The sequence below is a fragment of the Acartia tonsa genome, chromosome 13 (assembly GCF_053477335.1).
Source record: "Acartia tonsa isolate MP-2025a chromosome 13, ASM5347733v1, whole genome shotgun sequence".
Taxonomy (NCBI): domain Eukaryota; kingdom Metazoa; phylum Arthropoda; class Copepoda; order Calanoida; family Acartiidae; genus Acartia; species Acartia tonsa.
This window is the reverse complement of record NC_137272.1, coordinates 13,977,382-14,000,553: the sequence shown is the minus strand read 5'-3', so window position 1 is coordinate 14,000,553 and position 23,172 is coordinate 13,977,382. Positions and strand designations below refer to the sequence as shown.

Here is a 23,172-nt window from a genome sequence, read left to right as displayed (position 1 = left end):
TTTCATTACAATTCTTCATGTAAATTACTTTAACAATTGCCATTCCAAATTTCAGTGCTTTAACTTTATTTTTGGTATAGGTACCTAGTTACTGTTTTAGATTTTTTAAAGTATCCGTCTGACAAAGTAGATAAAACTGACCTATTCATATTGCTGGAACAAACCACGGCAAACTTGACATCAACCGGCATTTTAGTAGCAGATTTCTTTTAGCTTTTCATCCAGTCTAAAATCTTCTATAATAGTAATAGGTCAAATTAAATTATAATTATCATTTTCAACTACTTTACAAAATCAAAATTCAGGATGTTTTCATGTATAATATATATATAGTTAACAAGAACAGTTGTATTAGAAAGAATAAAATTGTAAGCAACACTATAGAGTTTTCGATGGAATTGGGATGGGGTTAAAATGGTTAAAATTATTGGTTGAAAAGTTTTGACACTAATAGTTTGAAAGCAACCATTTAAAACATTTTAAGTAGGTACCAATTTATTTTTTTAAATCTTCGAAATTTAAAAACAAAAAATCTCTCAAATTTTTTTCGCTTACCAACAACTTTAATCTTTGAAGTTATTGTTAGGTACAACTGAATGTACATAAAAAAACACATTATCATAATAGTCATAAAAGTTGGTCATTAATACTTTATAATAAGACATAAATGTATCAATATAATACATTGCCCGTAATAAAATAACAAAAATTATAAGGTTATAAAAATATATATAACGCACAAAAAATATGAATTTAACGAAAATTTGTTAAATAAAAAATAATTTTTATAGAACAAATTTTCTTATTAAATTCATTGTTATTGACACCCCTAGAAATAACATTACCGAGTAAAAAAATCACAGTTTACATAATAAAATAGGTTGAAAATACTTTATAATTGGCTTTGAAAGCAAAATTGGAAGGCTTGTAAAATCTCATCGGTTTAAAATTATTATTTTTAAGGCAATTATATTACTTAAATTTCAGTTTGATAAAAAGGTTTTTTGACAATAAACTTAGAGAAAGTTAATTTTTCGTTGTAAACACCCTTTTACATTTATTTTCAGGTAAATAAATAAAAGTACGCTAAATAAATGCCTTGAAATCAATATAAAACTGAACTTAAAATGTCAATGAACAAAAAATACAATGTTTTAAGAATTAGTTATTTTTTTTACTATTGTTTTGAACTATATGAATGCTAATAATAATTTTAGGCTAACTAATGTACAATTTCTTTTATATATTTGATTATTACTACAACTGGTAGATTTTTTAATATTAATAATATGTTTTTAATTTCATTTTTAAGGCAACTTTAAATCACATGCCAGTTGACCAAAATTCAGGGATCTCAAGGGAAAAGACAATGGACGATTATTTGATGTAAACACCCCATGATAATAAACAAACATATAGAATTAAATTCAAGGTTAAAAAGTTTAAGCACTACTAGTTTGTAACCAAACAAATTACAATTCATTAAAAGTACCCAAAGTTTTAAAGTCAACAAATATAAAAACATGGTAATGATACTTTGGGTACCAGTGAAATTAACATGTGATGTGCCCTCCCTGCTTGATTTAAACATAACCTATTAAGTAGAAAAGCACAATTAAAGCCAAATGGTAAACTAAGTTTTTAATTTGACAAAGTAAATTAAATTCTAAAACAAAATGCAAAGACATGAAAAAATAACAAAACAAAAAGCAGTCAAATACAAAGGAAAAAATGCACAAAAAAAACTGAAAATACCCTAAAAAATACAACCTAAAAACATAGTGTATAATATTCAATAATAATAATAATAACTAGATTGTAATAATTCCAAAATAGAATAGAACCATTATTACACTAGTATAATATAATTCAAATATAAGACTAAATAAGAATGGATCGAGTTTAATTTAATTTTTAATAAATTCACCTTTTTTCCATTGATTGTCTTTACTACTATAAATATAATAATGCAATCAAGTGCAGTTCATGGTAAAATATTACTAGGATCGATTATCTCCAATAATCATAAACTTTACAGGCAGCTTGCGGCAAAACGGCTGTTAATCATTGTATTTTAGCTAGTCAAAATTATTTATAGATCTTCTTTTTTATGCGAGCTAAATATTTACGATCAGCTGTTTGGCAGCAGCAGCCTTTAAGGTTATTTTTTTGAGATAATCGATACCAGGAACTTTTTACCGTGAACTGTACCAGATCCTACTAATGTAATGTGTGTGTGTGTGTATGTATCAATATTTTATATTAGATAACATAATATTTAATATGTTTTGACTATATATCATGCAAATATATCACAATTGGGAGGGGGCACATTACAGCAATTTTAACCTAAAGAGTATGTTAAATTCAATTTTAAAACTTAGCACTGTAAAAAATACTTAAAAATCCTTACTTATTCTGACAATTTTACTTTTGAGTAATTTTAAGTAGAAATACGTACGTAATTTGCTGATATCTTATTTGCTGTTTTGCCCCGAACCCTTGTTTTTATAATTTTAATTTCTAAGGTTTGTATTCTAAGCCATGAGCAGGTTGAAATCATCGCCAAACACCGCTGATCGCCGACTTCTCTCCGCCGCTAATCCAACAGCGCTACCAGACGTCACCGCCGCTCGTTCAATACCCCGTCCCCCCGACTCCAAAGGTCAGAGCAATGAGTGTTGGGACGCGGATAGTTTGCGATCAGAGGACGCGGTTGACTTGCGGGTGGATCCGCTGCCGTGCGAATAGTCGGACCCCGAGGATTTGCGGTCGGCGGACCGGGTGGAGCCGGAGCCGCCACTGTGCAGCGAGGAATCAGCGGCCGCGCCGCCAAACAAACGCGACTTTGAGCGGACACTGTCGCTCGCCGCACTGCCGCTGGTGCTACCCGAAGCTCCACGAGCGCGTTCAGCCTGAAAAAAAAATTTAAATTAAAAGACTGACTATATTTTTATGCCTAGATATTAAATGTTCATGTTTTTTACAAAGAAGATAAAGTATAGAATAGAATCCAGGTAGAAGATTCTGCCTGGCTAGCCTGAAATAAAATTGGAACTTTTGAAAGCCCTAAATGGCTACAAGGATTGCAGTAAAATCATATGATTTCAGATATTATCGAGAAATTATATGAAAAATAAATGGCTTTTTTAATAGTATACTAAAAGCCATACAGCCAATCGTCCAGCCATATTTGTCCTATTCACAATGGATTAAAACCTTATAGTATTAGCAAAACTTTAAACAAAAATTCATTTTAACATGAATTTAGTAAAAAAATGACTTTAAAAATATTTGGTTAAGAAATAATGATCACGGCATTTGTATTAGGGTTGCGCATGAATTTGTTTACAAAAAATCCTTAGCAGCTGATTTTTAATTCTTTCAAGGTCTGAGAGTAAAAGATGTTTATATCCAATTATATATTTTTAAGTATTTTAATTTCAATTATTATCATAAATTATTTTATTAATTGTTGAGTTATACGCAAGTTACGTTTACATTTTATAATCGAGTGATTATTCAAGTTGCGTCATAAAGTACATTGACAGTTGGGAAATGTAAACAATATTAGATAAACATAAATTTAATTTCTATGCAGTAGAGACATAAAGTTAGAGGAAAAATCTAATACTTTTCGATATATTTTCATTAAAAAGATATTATTTCAGTTTTGTCCCAACTTGACATGTGTACCATTCAAGTTTCATATTATGTTTTTATTGCGCAAGCGCAACTTTTCTTCAATATTCCCTAAAATATTTGAGGTTTTCATTTCTATTCCTCCTTATTCTATGGTTTTTTAACAACATAACTTTAGTACATCATTTTTTTATTGTACGTCATGTCTAATTTAAATCTTACCGATATATCTATATTAGGTATACATCTACTTGAATTAAATTTCTCCTATCATTATATAAAAGAAATGTCTGTCTTTCATCGTTTGTGTCTATGAGTACCGAGTAGCGAAGAATCTTTAAACCAAAATGGTTCTCCCTTAGAAAAAAAGCATCTTATAGTTTCAGGGAAGGTTTAAAACTATTTTTTTGGGGTAAAAGTTCCATTTTTTATCAATGTTGAGGGTCTTAACCCTTTCCTTTTCCGAAAGTGCCTCTTGAAGCACGACCGCTAGTGTAATAATTAAAATCATACCTGTAGTGCAGCAGTGAGGTAATGACCATAATGATGCTCCTGTTCCTCCAGCTGGGCCTGGAACTTATCCTCCAAACTCTGTTTGCGCGGCTTCAAGTCCGCCTTCCATTCCTTCAACGCCTTAGAGTAATTTTCATCCAAATCTTTGAGCTTGGACGTCTCATGCTCCATCAGCAGCTTGCGTTTCTCGCCCTGCAGCTGCTCCAGCTCCTTGATGGCGGCCTGGCTGCCGGCCCGCGACTCCTCCAGCTGTTTGGAGTATTTCATCTCAAAGCGTTGGTGCTCCGCCTTGTAGCGCTTCTTCTCGGCCTCCTGGAACTTTTTCAACCGATCCTTTTCCTCGGTCGGCGTGATGGCCTCATTCAGGTTGGTGATGGAGATGCGCAGCGACGCGCGGAACATCATTTCGCGCGCCTTCATCTCGGCGCGGATGCGCTTTGGTAGAGCGCGGCGCTCTTGCGCCTGATTCTTGGCCAACTCCTCCTCTTTGCGCTCCATCATGCGCTTTAGCTGGTCGAGTTCCTTCTCGTGGTGCACCAACATCTGGTGTCGCTGCAGGAAGAATAGGTCCTTCAGCTGCCGTTTGGCTAGCTGGTGGCGCTCGTGCAGCTGTCGCTCCTCAAGCTCCCAGATGGCGGCCTCCCGCGCCCGCATTAGTTGTTGTTTTTGTTGCAGAAATTGGCGGTCGAGCAATGCAATTTTCTCCTAGAAAGTTCGTTGTTTTATTTCAGTTTTGTTTTATGTTTTCTTAAACAAAAATTAAAAGGCCTGTATTATATTCATTAACACTTCTCTTAATATTTAAAAAGCAAAACAAGAAAAGTTTGACAAAAAGTTTGTTACCATTGGCCTTTTCATGAATCCCAAGGTTTTAACTATCAAATACAGAGGTACTTAAAGTTTTGTTATCTTATCAGTTGTTTAAAAATGTTAAGTACTTTTATCGAATTTGATTGGTTAGTTCTAAACTTTTCAACCAAATATTTTAACCAATAAAAGGGATAGTTTTGTTTCTAATCATTGGGAGTGCAATGCAAATCAAAAATAAAACTACAATGCCTTATGAGTATCGGAGATACGCTTCATGGCCGCATTATAATTATCATTCAGTCGCTCCACAAACACCCGCTCCCTATCCAGATGCTCGGCCTCCAGCTGTTCTTTCCGCGCTTTGTGTGCCTCCTTGCGCCTCTCCTTGGGCAGCAGCTCCACCTCGTGCTTCAGCAGCTTCATCTCCTGCTTGAGGCTGTCGCGGAAGGCTTTCAGTTCTTTTTCCTGTTCTTGGCGCATTTTCTTGCTGCTGAACCGCAAATCCTCCGCCTGTTGCTGTTCACATTTGTCAACCTGGGAAAAAACATAATTAGTTTTCATGAAAACTGGTGCCTTTTATAATAGGAAATATGATTACACTATTCTATTTTGGTGGGTGGAGAATATTTTATCGTCCTTTGTCTCATTTCTTAAAATCGCTGCACTATATAATTTTCAATCAAGTATGATGATTGGGGTTTTATCAATTAATCATCTATTGTCTTATCCATTAAGATCCCTACAAGTAAGAATAAATGGAAGAAAATTTATTTATTTTTCATTGACCTATCCCTTCTTTGTAATACCTGTTTCTTTTGTGAGTCGACCATTGACTGTAGGTCTGTCTCATACTGCTTGTTACAAGCTATCTGCTCAGCTTCGAACCTGCAACATAAAGGGTTACATAAAATATGCCAGATATTCATAACCTCAAAGTTTTATAATGACGTTTTCTATTCGTTGGCTTTACTACTTTGGGTTCCTTTATTGAATGGTTGGTTCATTAAGTTGAGCGTCCAAAAGTTTCAACCACTAATTGTATCTATAGCAGGGGTAATTTTGTGTATTATCATTGGGGATGTACATATAACATACATTCATTAAACATTGTCTTATCCCTTTAGAGATCCCTGAATGGTAATCCTTTTGTATAAAGTAGTAAGTTTTTCTTTGTCTGAAGCTTAACATAGGTCAGAGAATGGTATTAGGCTATTTTACCCAGTACCCAATATAACTTAAAGTAATAAACAAGCAAAATAAAATTTCTTATTTTCAATTTATTTCAAAACAAGGAGGAGAGAAATCTATACTCGAGTGGGCACTATGTGAGAAACCCCAGGTTAACAAATTGTTTTGAAATTATTTGTTTGAAAAGCTTTAATATTATTTGACTTATTGTCTGTATTTTTCGAATACTTCTTACAGTTTACTGTTCTATTTCCCTAATTATGATATGAACTTGTTGTTGCTGCGCTATTATTGGTTAAAAATGACCTCTATCAATCTAAACACAACAGTTTCTATTAAATTCTAAGACCAAGTTATCATGCATAGAAAAAAAGGGTAAAAAACTACGAGACAAAAACCATAAAAGAAAATGATTAAAAATTGTCTTACCTCTACCCTATGAAAGCTTTGTAGTAAAAAGCTAATTAATCCTTATATAAAAGTAACGGGATGTTTTTATGTGGGTCCGTCTGTCTGTGTGTGTAACTAAAGATATCGCTAACCACTGGACCGATATGGTTCTCCTTTTCTTATAATGAATAGGTCCAGGAAAGGTTTTTTTATATTTAGATGGAGAAAAAAATTTACCACCGATAATTAAGTTTGTTTATCATCACTGGGGATGTATATTGATTTACTTATATCTTATTGTCTTATCCCTTAAGATCTCTGGGGCAGAAAATAATTCCTATCTTTTCTCTTGTTAGGAGCTAAATCATAGAATTGTTTCTGTTTTTGTCCGAACTTTTCAACCAATAGAAAATAATCCCTACCTTTTCTCTTGCTGATCTTTGACTGTCTGATTTTTAAGAGCTAAATCATGGAATTGTTTCTGTTCTTGCTTCTGAAGCAATTTCAATTCTCTCAACTCTTGTTTCCTAAAAATATAATAAATAAATATCCTTGTAGGAAAAGTAACAGGATGTCAATGTGTGAGTGTTGTCTGTCTTTACAGCTAAACCATGCAATTTATGTTCTTGCTTTTGAAGCAATTTCAATTCTCTCAACCCTTGTTTCCTAAAAAATATAATCCTATAATAAAGTATGAAGTAAGATTTTTTTGATTGAAGCTAAAGATCTCGAAATCTATACTTCTGGACCGAACGAGTTGTCCTTTTTATTTAAATCTTGGGTTGGTTTTAGGCTATTATTCTGACCTCAATCCGCCCTACCCTAGAGGCTAGGGTCGCAACAACTAGTAAATAGATATAATAGATAAAGATCCCTTTCCCCACTCATTAAATTTGACCAAAAAGAACACAGTAAAAGGAATATTTTAGTAGACATGGCAGTTAGATAATTTATCAGTCATGAATTTCTTAGGTTCTGAAGAAATTTTCATCATAGAAAGTTTATGAATCTTCGTCTTTGTAAATAACTTTACTATCTATCTATCTATTGTCTCTACCTGAAGAATTGTTCATCATAGAAAGTTTCTGAATCTTCGTCTTTGTAAATAACTTTACTTGTTGTCGTAGTCACGGTTACTCCGTCTATCTCAAACCTAGAATTAAAAGTAAAAGCTTAGTTTTCATAAAAAGTTGTATCTAAAACTAAATGATTTTTATAGAAGTCCTAACTGTTGTTGGTTAATAAAGGTTTGCTCCTATTCATAGGTTAAGGCATCTACTTAACTATTAATTTTGAAATTGTAAATTGTAATACCAAGTACTATTTTAAATGGGCAGGAGTGGTCTTTAATTTAAACTGTTTAAAAACTTTGGATGCTTTTGTCAAATCTGGATTAGTTCAACCAAGAATATTTAGAATGTACAAAAGGATAATTATGTTTTTAATCATTGGGAATGTACAACAATTTATTATTCATTTAATCTAAAATCCCTGTTAACCCTGAGCGGTCTAAAAGTTGACTTACCTCCTAGTTCTCCTACGAGTTTTCTTCTTAAGGTTGTTGATCCTGACCTCCTCCTTGGTGAACCTCTTTCTCTCGACAGTGTCGGGCTGCACTGTCGACGTGTTGTCTGGTGTGGATGGGGTGTCAGGAGCGTAAGAGCCGTTTACCAGGGTCGTGTTGCTGCTACTACTGCTTGGGGTAACCTAGATGAATCATATCCTTTTATAAAAGTAACAGGATGTCTTTCATGTATGTAGCAAAGGATCTTGCTAACCAGTGCATGGACCAATCCGGTTATAATTTACAATAAAGCCTCTCATGAGTCCAAGATTTAAAACTATTTTTGGAAGAGAAAAAAAATATCCCGCCTTTTATTTTTCACTTTTTCTTTTAAAACTAATAAAGAAAGAGAAGGGTTGATTAACCCCCCCCCCCCACTCCCTACCATCCTTGAGTTCTTACATCAGATGCCACTAGATCCTCTCAAGAGCGCAGTCGCTATTTTATTATTTTAAAATACTGTAAAATATTGGTCTATCAATTGACAAGTATTCTTGGATGCAAAATAAAATTTCTACAATTGCCTCTCAGTCCCTATAAGAGATTGCTCTATACCCAAAGAGGGAGGGGGATATTGGAATGTTAATTACATTAGTTCCCATAGTTATATCTTAATACTTGGCTAAAAAAGGTTGGGGTACTTTAATGAAATTTTTAGTTAATAGTGCTAGATTAGCACATTTTTTTAAAACCAATGCAATGAGTTTAATCTACAGGGATGTATATCCTCTTATCGTCAATTGTCTTATCCCTTAAGATCCCTGCTATTACCTGATGACTTGCCGACCTCTCCTTTTTCCTGTGGCCACCAGCTGCCGCCGCAGATTCTGATTTGTCTCTTCCTTGTTGTTGGCTGCCCGACACAGCCGGAGTTTTTGGTGTGAGCACTGTTGACTTAGACCTAGATACATAAATTGATAGTTAAATGTTAGATAGATAGATCATGGATATATAGGCCAAGATAGATAGAAAAACTAGTTCCGTTAAAAAAGAACATTGACTATATAAAACTTTTTTTTTGTTAATAGCTAGATATATTTAATTCATAAATTTTACTTTGTAGACAGACATTTTTTTTTGGATCATGGTAAGGTTTTTGATGATTCATATACCAATAAAAGTCTATGATTACTTTTATTTAAATTTTTTTACCGTTCTCTTAATTGATTAGATCTTTTCCAAATAAATCAATTGTGCTGTTGATAAAAATCATAATTTTTGAAAGATATTTTAGCTGCAATTTTATTATACAGACGGTGTAATTCCTACTGTTTATCTTTATTTGGGTTGTTGTCTTATCCCTTAAAAAAGTGTAATTTTTTATTACCTTTCATCACTACTATGAGCCGGAGTGGTAGAACTCCTTCTTCTGCCGTCGCTGTGGCGGCGATCACCCGCCGCCGCCGCTGTTTTCACCGGTGACGGCTTTCTCGGCGACGGAGTGCGACGCTTCTTACGCAGCTCAACCGGCGAGGCATCATCCCTCCGGCTTCGCTGTACGGCCTCAATCTTTTTGTGGACTCCGCCGTCGCTCTTTTTCCTATACTCAACAGAAGTATCTCGTTGTATCTCATCCCTACTTCTGCTGCGACTCTGCTTGTAATCAAACATTTCGCGGCCTTCACGCACCTCCTGCGCTATGCGCCGGCTATTGTGACTATCAGCTGCCTGCGGCGGCGATTGCGGTTCTGGGGATAGGATAAGCGGCTGAACAGCAGCGGCTGGTTTTTGTTTAACGGGCGTTGATAATTTGTCGTTAGTTTGGTTTCTAATGACTGGCACAATGGGGGGTTCCTCAGGGGTCGCTTTCTGGTTCTTGATATTTTCAGTAGTGGTGTTGATCTGCGAGGCTTCGCCTTCGTCCTCAGAAGTTTCCTCGGAACTGGTTTCTGCGTCACTGCTGTCATTGCTTTCTCCAACAAGCTCCTAAAAAATAAGATATTACAATGGAGATAGAATAAACGTGGATATATTGAGATGGAAGGACAGATTAGAGATTTTTTTGCAATCCACATAATAGGTTATTTATAAGAAGTTGAAAAACAGAAATTGAACTTGTAGTTTTTATTTTACTATTCGCGAAAAACTGACTACAATACGATGCGATAAATTATCTACCTGTTCCCTGTCCTGTTGAGTCTCCAGGATGGACAGATCCGTGCTAGACGCGTCCACAGTCATACCCTCCAACTTGATACTGCTTGCGCCGGACACGTGGCTGCTGGCCGCGGACAACCTGCCGTCCTGGTCCTGCTGAACCATAGTCGGCAGCGGCGGCTGCAAGCGGTTGTTACTGCTGTGATGGTGGCGGTTGGCGGCGGGAGAGGAGGATAAACGGTCTTCAACAGAATGAGATGATCTAAACAAAAGTGAAATTAATTCCGAGTCTGCGTCATACACAAGATATTAAAATTGTAAATTTTAGGGACTAAGACATTATAAAGTTGAATGTCATGGCCCTTTAACAACTACCAATAATAATCATAAGATTTTTTTCTTTAGCAGTGTAAGATTACTAGGGAACGCAAAAGAATGTATAATTAATTCATCCCCATTTCATCTCCCTTATAATGTTTTGGGAAGAGTATAAACAATTGAATTTATATTCAGTTATCCCTCCCACCTCCCTATTTCTATTATGATTAGGATTATGGTGCTTTCCCCCAAACTATCCTGTAACCAATATAACCTAACCTAACATGACTTAAAGTATAACACAAACAATATATAATCTAGCCCCAACCCACTTATTTTTAATTTATTTCAAATTATAGGTTTGGACAGGGTAGGGAATTTGAAGCAAACTGTCATTATAATAAAGATGCACTACTAAGCAAAATAAAACTAGCCACAAACCTGCTTGACAAAGAGCGGTCCACTGACCGACTCGACGAGGCCCGGTCAATGATCTCGATCCGGGAGGACGAATCCGGCCGCATAGACCCATCCTCGATGACCGACCGTGACCGATTCGGGGTGTGGTGTGGGCCTCCAGAGAAGGAGGACGGGGTGTCAGAAGAGGGCGTGGTCACGTGTGGAGAGGAGGAGTCGACAACCTGAAATAATAATAATTTGTATAAAAAAAATCCTCGAAACATTTTCTTAAAATCAACTAAAATTCAATTCAGGGAGTGAATGTACTTTAACTGTAATTTACACTTGTACCCAAAGTCTTTAACCACACATTCTTACACGTTTACTTAAGAATTTTGGGTACTTTTATTATATTTTTATTGGTTGGTTCAAACTTGTAGAGTTCTAACTTTTTAACAAAAAATTATTTACAGAAGGATATCTTTAGTTCATTATAAACTGTGGATGTAAATAAATTTATCTTCCATTGTCTTATCCCTTAAGATCCCTGCTGCCAATGAGTTAGTTAAAAACAAGATTGTTATTTGAATCAGAATAGTTGGTTAACCTTATGATTCTGGATCCCGGGTTTTAAACACTTTCATTTTATCTATAATACAAAGTAGAAAGATGTCTGTCTGTCTATTTGTTTTTCAGTTTGTAACGAAGGATCTCGCTAACCGCAGAACAGATCAGGTTCTCCTTAACAGGGTGACTTCTCATAATGCCCGGAAAGGTTTATAACTATTTTTGCCATTTTGGGGATGGTACCACCACCCTCCAAAGAGAAATCGCTTTAGAAAAAATTCCAACCCTCAAATTTTTTTTTTCTTCGACTCTATTTTTTTAACTAAAATCAAAGAAAGGGGGAGAGAGTGCCCCCCCCCCCCCCAAAAAAAAAAAATTGGGTTATTCAATTCAATTCCCCCCACTAGTTTTTTAAAAATACAAGTAGCATGCTATTCTAGATATATCTAGGGTACTTGAGGTAAAGAAAGAGAGAGTGGGGGGGGGCCCGGGGGGGGGGGGGGTCGAACGGACGAAATTGTCCAAGCTTAAGGTTTCATACAAAAATTCTTTAGAAGATAAAGAATGAATTAAATGTTTTATTATTTAATTTTTTTTATAAAAATGTCAAATCAAATTCACCTATTTGAAGAAAAGAAAAATAAAACATAACATTATAAACTCAAATATTAACAAGTATGACAAGTAGCATTGGCATAGAGAATCTTCACAAATAATAAATTTTGAACGGACAGACGAACAGACAAAGATGGTTATAGAGTAGCTTCGCTACAAATAAAGATATATTAAAAAACAATATTAATCATGTATATAATGAAAAAAAGAAAAACTAGTTTTAAAAACCATTTTTATCTCCATCCCTTAATGTATCTTCAGCCCAGGGATCTAAGGGGATAGGACAATAGACGATAAATTGATGCACATCACTAGGAAATGAAAATAAACAAAATAATCCTTACTTTAATTAAAAACATTGGTTGGACGCTTAGTTTTGATTAACCAATCAAAATTCAATAAAAGCACCTAAAGTTTTAGAGACATCAAATAAGATTACAAGATTAAAAACTTTGGGTACCAGTACAAATTATAAACCAATATCCCCTCCCTTTCTCCCTGGTTCAACCACATTATACCGGAAAAATAAAATGATTAGAAAATTTGAGCTCGCGCGCCTTGTGTGTGTGTGTATGTGATTGTGTGTGTGTGTGTGTGTAAGTGTGTGAGTATTGGAATATTTAGAGGAAGCCGGATACTCTAGTTAACACGACAGCAACTAGACAACAATCAAATTTTAAACTGTTGCTGATATGTCATTTTCATTAATGCGTAGCTCAAAAGTTTTCAAATTGTCTATGTAACCTATTATATCAAGTAGTAAGGTATTTTTGTCATTAGCTTAAGATTTTATTACATATTGAATCGTTAAAAGTTCTGAACTATGGAAGCTTCACATAGGTTCCAGGATGGTTTTTGGCTATTTTTCTGTTTTTTTCTATGTAGAGCCCTCTGGATGCTAGGGGCACAATCGCAAGTTTAAAATATTTCAAAAGACAAAACCTTCTTCATGTTTAAAAATATATTTATGTAAGATGTTCTTAAAATTGTCATAGTTTAAACTTTAAAGATTTGGCATTTTAGTTATTCTTGAAATGAACTTTTCCTTCATAAAGTATTTTTATTTTATATTTTATTTATTTTTTTATTTATTTGTATTTTAAAAGATAAACACTGTTTTCAATATATTAAGAGAACAAACTTGCAACATTAGGATAAACTAATGGATTCATATCCTATGGAGAAAACATTTACTTTTTATATTTGTTCAAGAAAATTTAATATTCAAAGCACTCTTCTAGAATTCTTCAATTTAGCGCATTTTGGGGGAAGCATATTTTCTTGGCTATTTAACATAAGACAGCAGAATTTCATTTGTAAAGAATTATATATTTTACATGTTCCGATGGTTTCCCACCAGGTGCCCAGTCAAGCACAGAACACCCCCTCCCCCTTTAATATGAAATAAAATGAAAATGATTAAGTTTTTTTATTTTACTATTACTTTAAGCCAGGTTATGTTATATTGGAGTATGCAGGGTATGGGCACCCAGGAAGGGAGTGGACAATGGGCTGTTTATTATATTAGTCCACAAAGTTTTATTTTAACTTTTTCTTATTCTTAAGCTTAATAACTTTGGAACTTGAGTGAATTTTGAATGATTGGGTGGTTTATTGAGTTGAGTGTCAACCACTAATTGTAACCTACAGAAGGGGTAATTCTGTGTATATATTGGGGATACACGTCAATTTAACGGCCATTGTCTTACCCCTTTAGATCCTTTAAGGCCACTGCAGGTAAAAGCAACTTGTTCAAAAATAAACGAGGGGGGTTGGTCAATGCTTGCTATACACATATAAGGGGAAGTACTAAAATATTGAAACTATTTATCCATAACTATTGGAATATCCTAATGATGGGTGATAACACTCAACATTGCGTTGTTATAAATGCATTACTAGTGGAAGTAAGACCATGGATATATTCTCTAAAAATAAGAACAGGACAGCCAGCAATTTAAGATAGAACGCTCATTTGACAGGGATTTAACAATGTATGATAAATATGCCTTATGCGTGAATTCTTTCTTTAGTAGTAACTGAATGTGTTAGTGTGTGTAGCGAAGGATTTCGCTAACCGCTGAACCGATATGGTTCACCTTTAAAGTAGAGGTTTTTACATTTTTTACTTCCAAAAAAATAAGAAAGAAATACATAAAGTTCCTTAAAGACCGAAATAGAACATGATTGTCCTTGTCAATTCATTGATTTGTTTTCCAGAATATAATTCTTTGTCCCCCCGTGTGGAAGTAGGAAACATGTAATATGTGTTTAGGCCAGGGAGGGGGGGACATTGGACTGTAAATTACACTGGTACCCAAAGTTTTATAACCACGTTATCTTATTCGTTAGTTCTAAAACTAAGGGTATTTTTTTCAAACTGGTGTCCTAACCTTTCAATCAATAATTTCATAAGGGATTTCTTTGTTTATTATTATATGTTTATTAGTTTGTAAATAAATTTTTCGTCCATTGGCTAATCCCTTAAACCTGTGTAATATGTATTTAGGCCCAAAATAGAGATAGAAATATTTAATGAATGTTTAAAAAGTGATTTACACTTAAAAGAGGAAATGTTATTCATAAGTAGCGCAGCAATAACACACTTACAAGCTGAGAGATGATTAGATAAGAATAGTAAATTATGAGACAGAAATAACAAAGAAAATATTTAAGAAAATGTATAATATATATAAATACAAAATTTTAATGAAGATTCAAAAGGAAGAAATAAGACTATCTGTTTAAAGTAACAGGATGTCCCTAGCTTAACCGCTTTACTTAACCTATATGATGGTTCTCCTTTACAGTATAGCTTCTCATAGGTCAAGGGAAAGTTTATAACTATTTAGAGGAGAGTAAAACCACCCTCCCATGAGAAATCGCCTCTAGAAACTAAATACCCCAAAAAGGTTTCTTTTAAAAAAAAAACTAGAATTTAAATTTCATGCAGCCCTAGAATACTCTAGGGGCGTAGCCGTTAACATACAATAGAGAACAAATATTTCCAATAAAAATTACATCAAGGCCAAATGCAATTTTCTTATGATCTAAAAGAAACCATACAACATGAACATCAATGCTTTACAAACCATAATCTTTTCAACAGCGAATCTTCTCTATAAATTATTATAATATGTCAGTCCATGACCAGGGGGAGGGAGGGGACATTGGACTGTAAATTACACTGGTACCCAAAGTTTTATGACTAAGTTACCAATGTGTTGGATTAAAATCTAGGGGTAATTTTATCTAAAGAACCCAGAATCATTGAAAAAAAATATTATAATATGTCTGTTCATATTTTGCAGGGATCTCAAGGGATAAGATGATAAATTATCACTACTATAGATAAAAATTAGTGGTTGAAAAGTTTGAACACTACTAGTTTGGATAATAAGTGCCCAAAGTTTTAAGCTTATGAATAAAATAACATGGTTTCTAAAACTTTGGGTACCAGTGTAATTTACTGTTGAGTGTCCTTTTTCTATACAAATAGAGTAGCTACTATTTTGTTTCTTTTTTTAAAGATTTTGATGGATGATGTCTTCCTTGTTTAATATCCGATATTACGTAAACTACATTCTTACAATCTGATTTTATTTTTACATACAGGGAAATGATTATAGACAGTAAAATATTTTTCTAATATAAAAATTGTAAAAATCTTTGGTAGCTGCTAAATTAAGTTAAAAATAACAGGCCTTAGTTTATTACAAACTAACGGTTGTGCCCCTATCATCTTGGATTTGGAAGGACAGAAAATAGCCCAAAAACATTCCCAATACCCAGGCTTTAAATTATAAAAATAAAATAGCCTAAAACCCTCTCAGGAAATATATTAAGCTTCACTATAAATGAGAACCATATCGGTGCAGCGGATAGCGAGATCCTTCGCTAGAGACAAAAAAGCTTACTACTTTATATAATAGGATATACATTTAATATTTACGAATAAAATGAATTTATTAATGTAAGAAAAACATTGATTCCAACTGATGAAATAAAAAATCTGTATTACTTCAAATTATATATCCATATATCCCTACTTTTGTCTATCTATATTAAAATAATCTTTTTCTTATCTATATAACATCCTTAACTTATTTCATTTAAACATAATTTTACATGGGAATTGTTTTTCTTATAACATAAAAAAAGCAACAATAAGCCTATGATATAAGAACTGAGGTGAATTCTTTAAAAACTTTTGCTTCACTAAAATCAGTTTGCCACACTAAAATTTTAGTTGGGCAAAATTATCCCCTCTAAATTTTTAGTTTGCCTCACTGATTTTAGTGGGGCAATTTTTTTTTAAGAATTCACCTCTGTAAATTGTAATACAAAAAGGAAAAAGGCATAATATATAATCAGGGATTTTAAGAGATAAGACAATGAATGAATGTTCTCCCCTAGTTATGATCAACAAAATTACCCCCTGTGTAGATTAATACTGGTGGAAAAGTCTTTAAGCCAACGAATAAGTAGACACGTTTATGACTTTGGAGGCCAGTACAATTCACATTCCAATGTCTACTCCCTTCCTTAATTAACAATAAATTTCAAGACTCTGACTGTAGGATAATAAACATAAAAATAAATAAGTTTTTTTCTTTGGGTGATATATCCAAGTCTCTTTCTGGAATGGACAAGCAAAAAATTCCTTATGTATTTACGCCCTTTATGAACTCTAAATGGCGGTTTCCTTTTAAGTGTCTAGTTGATTAAAGTTAACCCCCCCCCCTCCTTATTTTGAAATGAATAAAAAATAATTAGTTTGTTTGTTTATTATTCAGGTAAAGTTAGGTTAGGTTAAATTAGATTACTTGTAGCCCCCCTCCCCCATTTTTTATTCATTTAATAAATAACGAAGTGGAGTGGGGGAAATCAGTGCACGATAGCCAATCAGAGGAAAAGCAACCTCCTAATATTTGAAAATTGAAAAAATGCGCAAACTGCATTACAATTCTTAGGCAATGCAAAATATACCCAGTGGGGAATTTGATATAAATTCTATGTATTTGAGAGTGGCATTCCAAATAATCTATAATCTTATTAAAACGTAAATCTTTTATTGAATTTTAATAAGTTAGTTTCAAACTGGTAGAGTCCATAATTTTCCACCAATAATATTTACGTAAAGAATGATGGGTAATTTTTTAGAGATCTCTTAAGATCACTGAAATAACCACACTACTAATCAAAAGCCTATTCAAATCTGACACTGAAAAATCAGGAAAAAAATATTGAATTCAAATAGCTCAGCTAATGCACAAGTATCATTTCAATTCTATTTTTCCTCTAGCGTAATTTTCAGGGATATTAAGGGATAAGACAATGGATGACAAATTGAAATACATCCCGAATATCAAGAGAGTGGATCAAAACTAAAAAGAAGAACCATAAGTTTTGATTCATCGAGTAAGATAATGTGATTATAAAACTTTGGGTACCAGTGTAATTCACAATCCAATGTCCTCTCCCTCCCTGGTAATATAACTTATTGACTTTTGGTTACACAATTGTTATTTGTGTTTTTTTCTTTATGAGCACAGATGACAACATCCATAAAAGCGAAGCTAAACAAATTACACAAACGGACATACCATCAATTCGCACTGACATCGTTATGACTTCATTGCAGCGATAGCATACTTGCAAAATTATGCCATATCGTCATAGGAATAACAATTTAAGAGACAAAATATTAAAATTGACATAGGCACTAAGGACTATAGAGTTGTTACTTATCATATTTCAATGTTTAGGGAAAGTTTAAAATATATAACTGATTAACACACCTTAAATGTAGAAAAGCTTCGCTTTTCAAACAGAGTTAGTTTTTAAATTGGTCATTGCTTAATGTATTGTACTTAATCGTTTTAATTGAAATTAATTAGTTAAAACAAAAAGACATCATTAGCAAAAACAAGAATAATATTATCCCAAATCCAACGTAAATATCATTTTATTATATAAAGTATTAGGTAAGTTTTTTTGTCTGAAGATTTTGTTAAGATTTAATAAACTTTTTTAGGGAAGTTTCAAATAGGTCCAATAAGGTTAAAAGCTACTTTATTTTAGATTCAAGTCTTTGGGTGGTTTTATGCCATCTTTCCACTCTCTTCATATCCCTAATTTGAAACTGATAATGTCCAAACATTTTAACCAATAATAATAATATACAGAAGAAGTAATTTTGGGTACCAGTGTAACTTATTGTCAATTGACTTATCCTTTTAGATCCCTCTTTAAATACAATAACAATGTAAAACCTCACCTGGAATGAATCTTGCCCCAGCACAATGACGGAGACATGGGGCGCACCGCCTGAATCAGAGTGCGCCTTCATCGATAGCGATGAGTTCGAATCCGAGTCAAGGCTGGAGGGAGGCGCCATGGGGTGCGTGTCCTTGACCGGGCTCACGCTCTTCTCCCTGGAGTGGGGTGTACGCACTACCTCCACCCGCCCATATTGTGACTCGGAATTGTAACTATCACCACTGCCGCCGCCGACAGTTGTTATTGTGGCGTTATCATGGGTTGTTAACGTGGTGGCGGAACTACTAATTTTTTCGGGTGTAGCCGCCCGACGGTTGTTATTATCATTACTTTTCTTTTTATTATCTGTTGTTATCACAGCTGACATGTTGTCCCGTTTGGTGGGCGTCGGAGAGCCGCCGTTGCTCGAGCCGTCCGGCGAGTGACGCGGCATGCTCGGCGACAGGGCAGGCGATGTCGGCGAGCTGCTTCCTCGCGCCGATCGCGGCGTTGTAGGTAACTGTAACGAATGCGTGGATGAGGCGGTGGATATTGGTCGTGATCGTGTGTTGTTTGATATATTCGGCGAGGATTCGCCTCCGGCTGGCCCGCGGCGGTTTTTACCGCCGCCGCCACTCGACGAGGCAACACTGCCACTTGATGATTTATTACTAGCCGCGGAGCTGGGCCGTTTTGGATGCAGAAGATCCTTGTTATGATGATGTATTACATTATCAACATGATCTTCCTCTGCATCACTATCATCAATATCACTGGCGGAGAGGACAAGGGTATCCTCGGCCTCCTGGATGGCGTTGTCCAGCAGCTGCAGCGCCTGGTCCTTCTCAGGGGAGAATCGTATGTCGTCATCAAGGTCAACAACCTGAAAAATTTAGGTTTAGTAAATATTCACTAGCGGCTACGCCCCCTAGAGGCCTCTAAGGGCACTTTAAGGAAGGGTTGTTTTTTTTTTGGGGGGGGGGGGGTAGAGGGTTTCGACCACCCCCCCCCCCCTTTTTCAATTGTTTAAAAAAAAACAGACAGACATAAAGATACTTTCCCTCAAGTGAATAGTCAAGCACATAAAACATCAACCTCCTTATATAGAAATACATTTTAAATAAAGTTAGATGGGAGGGGGTAAATTTCCGTCTATTCATTATGTACTTTAGGTCAGTTTAGGTTATGTTGGGTACAGCCCCACAGGATTAGGGAACCGTAGGTATAAGCAGTCCCTGCAGTGTTAGAACCCCCAGCAGGGATTGGACATAATAAAAAACTATCCTTTTTCTTTAATAATGTAAGACAGACAAACTTTTTAAAGTTATTATTTTAAATGACCTCGGAGAAAAGCATAATATTTATCTAAGCTTTGATATTTGAAAGATATTAGACCCAATTTTCAACGACAAAAAAATTATAATGTAAAATATAACAAGGATGACAACGTAAATAAACAGCGAAGCAAAAAGTAAAAACTATTATAGATTGAAATATGGACAAAGTGATTTCTCGTATTCATTCGAATCCGGTGGATAGGAACCGGTTCTCATCAATACGAAAAAACTATGTCTAGCATCGTATTATATCCAGCTTTCTACGGATATAAAAATGTAAAATCATAAGAATAAAACCATTTTTTGTCCCTTCGGCACCTTGGGGCTAAAAAACTGGTTTTAATCATATAATTGTACAATTACATCCTATATCCGCGGAAAGTTGTTTATAATACGATGAAAGAAATAACTATTAAGAGTAAATATGCAGTGGTCATAATAAAAAATAAAATAAAGAATATCTTGAAACCGTTTATGTATGTTTTGATATTCATATTTTTTTAGCATGACTGACAGACCGACAGACCAAGTAAATAATATAAAATTTACTTATTGATTTGTTATCAGAAAAAAAACCTCAGCCGTCTATCCTTATAATAAAGTAACAGGATGTCTCTGTCTGTTTTTTTGTCCCGAAGGATCTAGCTAACCGCTGAACCGTTATGGTTCTCTTTAATAGTTATAGGTCATGGGAAGGTTTATAACTATTTTGGGGAAGGGTAACACCACCCTTCCAAGCAAAATTGCCTCTAGAAGAAAATTAACCCCCCCATATAAAAATATAATAAAAATTGGGATATCTAATTCAACTCCACCCTCCTTTAGTGCCCCTAAAGGGCCTCTAGGTTTGTAGCCACTATTCTTTAAGAGAAAATCATATTTAATCCATAGTGTTACGAATTGACTGACGAACAAAGTGAATTATAGAGTAGCTACTCAAAATTCTTACCTGTAATAATTCAGGCTTTTTATTGTTGTTTGTATGATATGAATTTTCATTGGAAGTTGTATCCTCAATAGATTCTTCTTCTGTGTCAAAATCCTCAACAAGTTTTCTCGCGGGTCCAACGTTGTTTTTCTTTCCAACCTAAAATTTGAATATTTATTAGTACGACAGACAGACGGACAAAGCGAATTATTTAGTTTATTAAGGGAAATCTTAATAGGAAATAACATAAACCTTACTATCCTGTTCTAAATAAAGTTATTTAGTAAGGATTTTTTGTTTAAAATGTCCTAGGATTTTTTAGGGATTTATCTTTAACTTCGGCTAATTTACTGCCCTCCATCCCCAGGCTGCTAGGAGCAAAGCAATTTTCTTCCACAGACCGTTACGGACTGAAGGACAGGCGGACACAGACAAAATAAATAATAAAAGATATATTTACCTTCTCATTGTTGTTTTGTTCTTTTGGCTTAACAAGTACGTCTTCGTGTGATGTCGCGGCAGTAGCGTTTGATGTCGGCGGAGGTGGAGCAGGGGCTTTCTTCTTGTCTTTAACTGCTGAAATGTCGGCAGCTTTAACAGGCGTTGCTTTTGCCGCGTGTTTATCCTCAACCTCTTCGTGCAGCGGTGTTGATGAGACTTTGGACGGCGATGTGATGAATGAGTTGCGGTGCACTGGCGTCTCCATGGCGGCGGGCGCGGAAATTTTGCGGTTGTCACGGTCTATGGCCGACAAGTCAGCGGTACTGTCCATCATGCTGGAGTCGTTGGTCCTTATAGAGATAACGTCGCCAAATTCTTCGCTTTCGTCCGAATGTTTTCCCTCATCCTCAGCGTCAAGCTCCTCTTCGTTGATTATCTCCGCCTTGAATTCTGCCAGCAGATCCAGCACTGGTTTCCGGTCAACCCTGGATATAAACGGATGCTTCAGCAGTTCATAAGCCGTTGCCCTGGCATGGGGATCCTTAACCAGCGCCTTGGTCAGAAAATCGTGAAAATTTCGGCTCCAGTTGGCCGTTTTGATAAGGCGGGGCGGGTCAGACTTCTGGATCTTGAGCAGTACTCGCATCGGTGACATCTCGTGAAACGGCGGCTCCATCTGAGCAAACTCTATGAGTGTGATGCCCAGACTCCAAATATCCACTTTGAAATCATACGGCTCGTCGCGGAAAGTCTCGCACATGATAACCTCGGGCGCCATCCAGTACGGGGTGCCGATGAATTCGGTCCGCTTCAGGTTGTCGTCCTTTAGCTTGGCCGACACGCCAAAGTCGGCGATTTTGACCTGGCCCTCCATGGTGAGCAGGATGTTGCCGGCCTTCAGGTCCCGATGGATGACCTTGCTGTTATGGAGGAAGTCAAGGCCAACGCACATTTCATGGCATACAAAGGAGATCTGTCTTTCATTTAAACCTGAAAAAAAAGATCCAAATATTTTAATATAAAAGTATTCAGGGATATATTTTATCTTACACTTTTGTCTAATTTTCTGTCAATCAAACCTAAGTGTTTCTTTAAATATTGATGTTTTTCATTGTTGATATATTATGTTATACATCAAATGATCAAATATGGTACAACATGTAGGAAAGCAAATGTGATTACATTTAAGGGGCGAAGAGGTAATATACTGTTTCTTTATAATTCCTATTGATTTTTGTACTGTAGAGATATAAAGTTTATTATTAAACACTCTAGGTACTACTGTAAAGTAAAAAAGGATAAAAAGTTTTGGAAAAACAAAAGGGTCAAGGTTAAAAGCTTTCATATTTTGATAAAAAAAAAATTTAATTGAATGTACCATTGCATTTACTTTTCATTTGAATGTTGTTAGGGCCACCAAAGGACGAGGAAACGAAAAAATATAAATTGTCTTTAAAAATATTTTTTTTTACCTTTTTCCAGGTCCATCATGATAGAATCTAAGGCGCCGCCATCACAATACTCCAGCACCATCCACAGCGTGTCATCATAGTGGTAGGCATCCATCAACCCTGTCACAATGGATATATTATTACGTGGGTGTTACACCATATTTTTTCGTGTTCTTTTAAATATCGATACCCCCTTTAACCACATCCCAACCCCTTCTACTGGATGAACAAACCATTAAATGAGTCCCATGTTAGCAACCTAAATTTATCCCCTGTTATAATATCCACGTATATTCTATATCCATTCCTATAACATTCTCGTGCGACAACTCATGCAGAATCTCAATCTCCACCGTGAAATCCGCCAAATCCTCTTCGGACTCGAGTTTGCACAGCTTGCCGGCGCCGAGGGTGCCGGTGAACCGATTGCGCACTTTGTGCACCTTGCCGAAGGCGCCGTCGCCCAGTTCGCCGATCAGCTCCCAGGTGTCGGTTGGGATCTCGTCCGTTTTTATGTAGTTGAGGCATTTTTTCTTTTTATTGTCACTGCCAATGTTCAGCGCTTTCTTAAGGCTGCTTAGAAAAGACATATTTGTCTGTTTGTTTAACTTTGAACTCGTTTAGTTCACATTATATATCTAAAACATTTCA

General features: G+C 35.3%; 2 protein-coding genes across 2 annotated transcripts in view; both read right to left on the bottom strand.

Annotated features, from left to right (window-relative positions):
• LOC145304403 (RNA polymerase II subunit A C-terminal domain phosphatase SSU72-like) overlaps positions 1–284 on the bottom strand; it is a 6,388-nt gene extending 6,104 nt beyond the window's left edge. Inside the window, exon 1 of the mRNA XM_080146285.1 lies at positions 142–284. Coding sequence (XP_080002411.1) covers positions 142–191 — 50 coding nt within the window. The 5' untranslated portion in view covers positions 192–284. The remainder of the gene's footprint in view (positions 1–141) is intronic.
• On the bottom strand, positions 235–23,172 carry Slik (Sterile20-like kinase). Its single transcript, XM_080146284.1, has 16 exons — positions 22,831–23,172; positions 22,543–22,643; positions 21,090–22,060; positions 20,651–20,788; positions 18,384–19,247; positions 10,964–11,163; positions 10,226–10,466; positions 9,435–10,033; positions 8,879–9,008; positions 8,069–8,250; positions 7,601–7,696; positions 6,966–7,070; positions 5,772–5,850; positions 5,215–5,499; positions 4,156–4,860; positions 235–2,915 (listed from the first exon to the last, which is right to left on the bottom strand). The coding sequence occupies exons 1-16, from the start codon at positions 23,109–23,111 to the stop codon at positions 2,667–2,669; spliced, it is 5,226 nt and encodes a 1,741-aa protein (XP_080002410.1). The 5' UTR covers positions 23,112–23,172; the 3' UTR covers positions 235–2,666.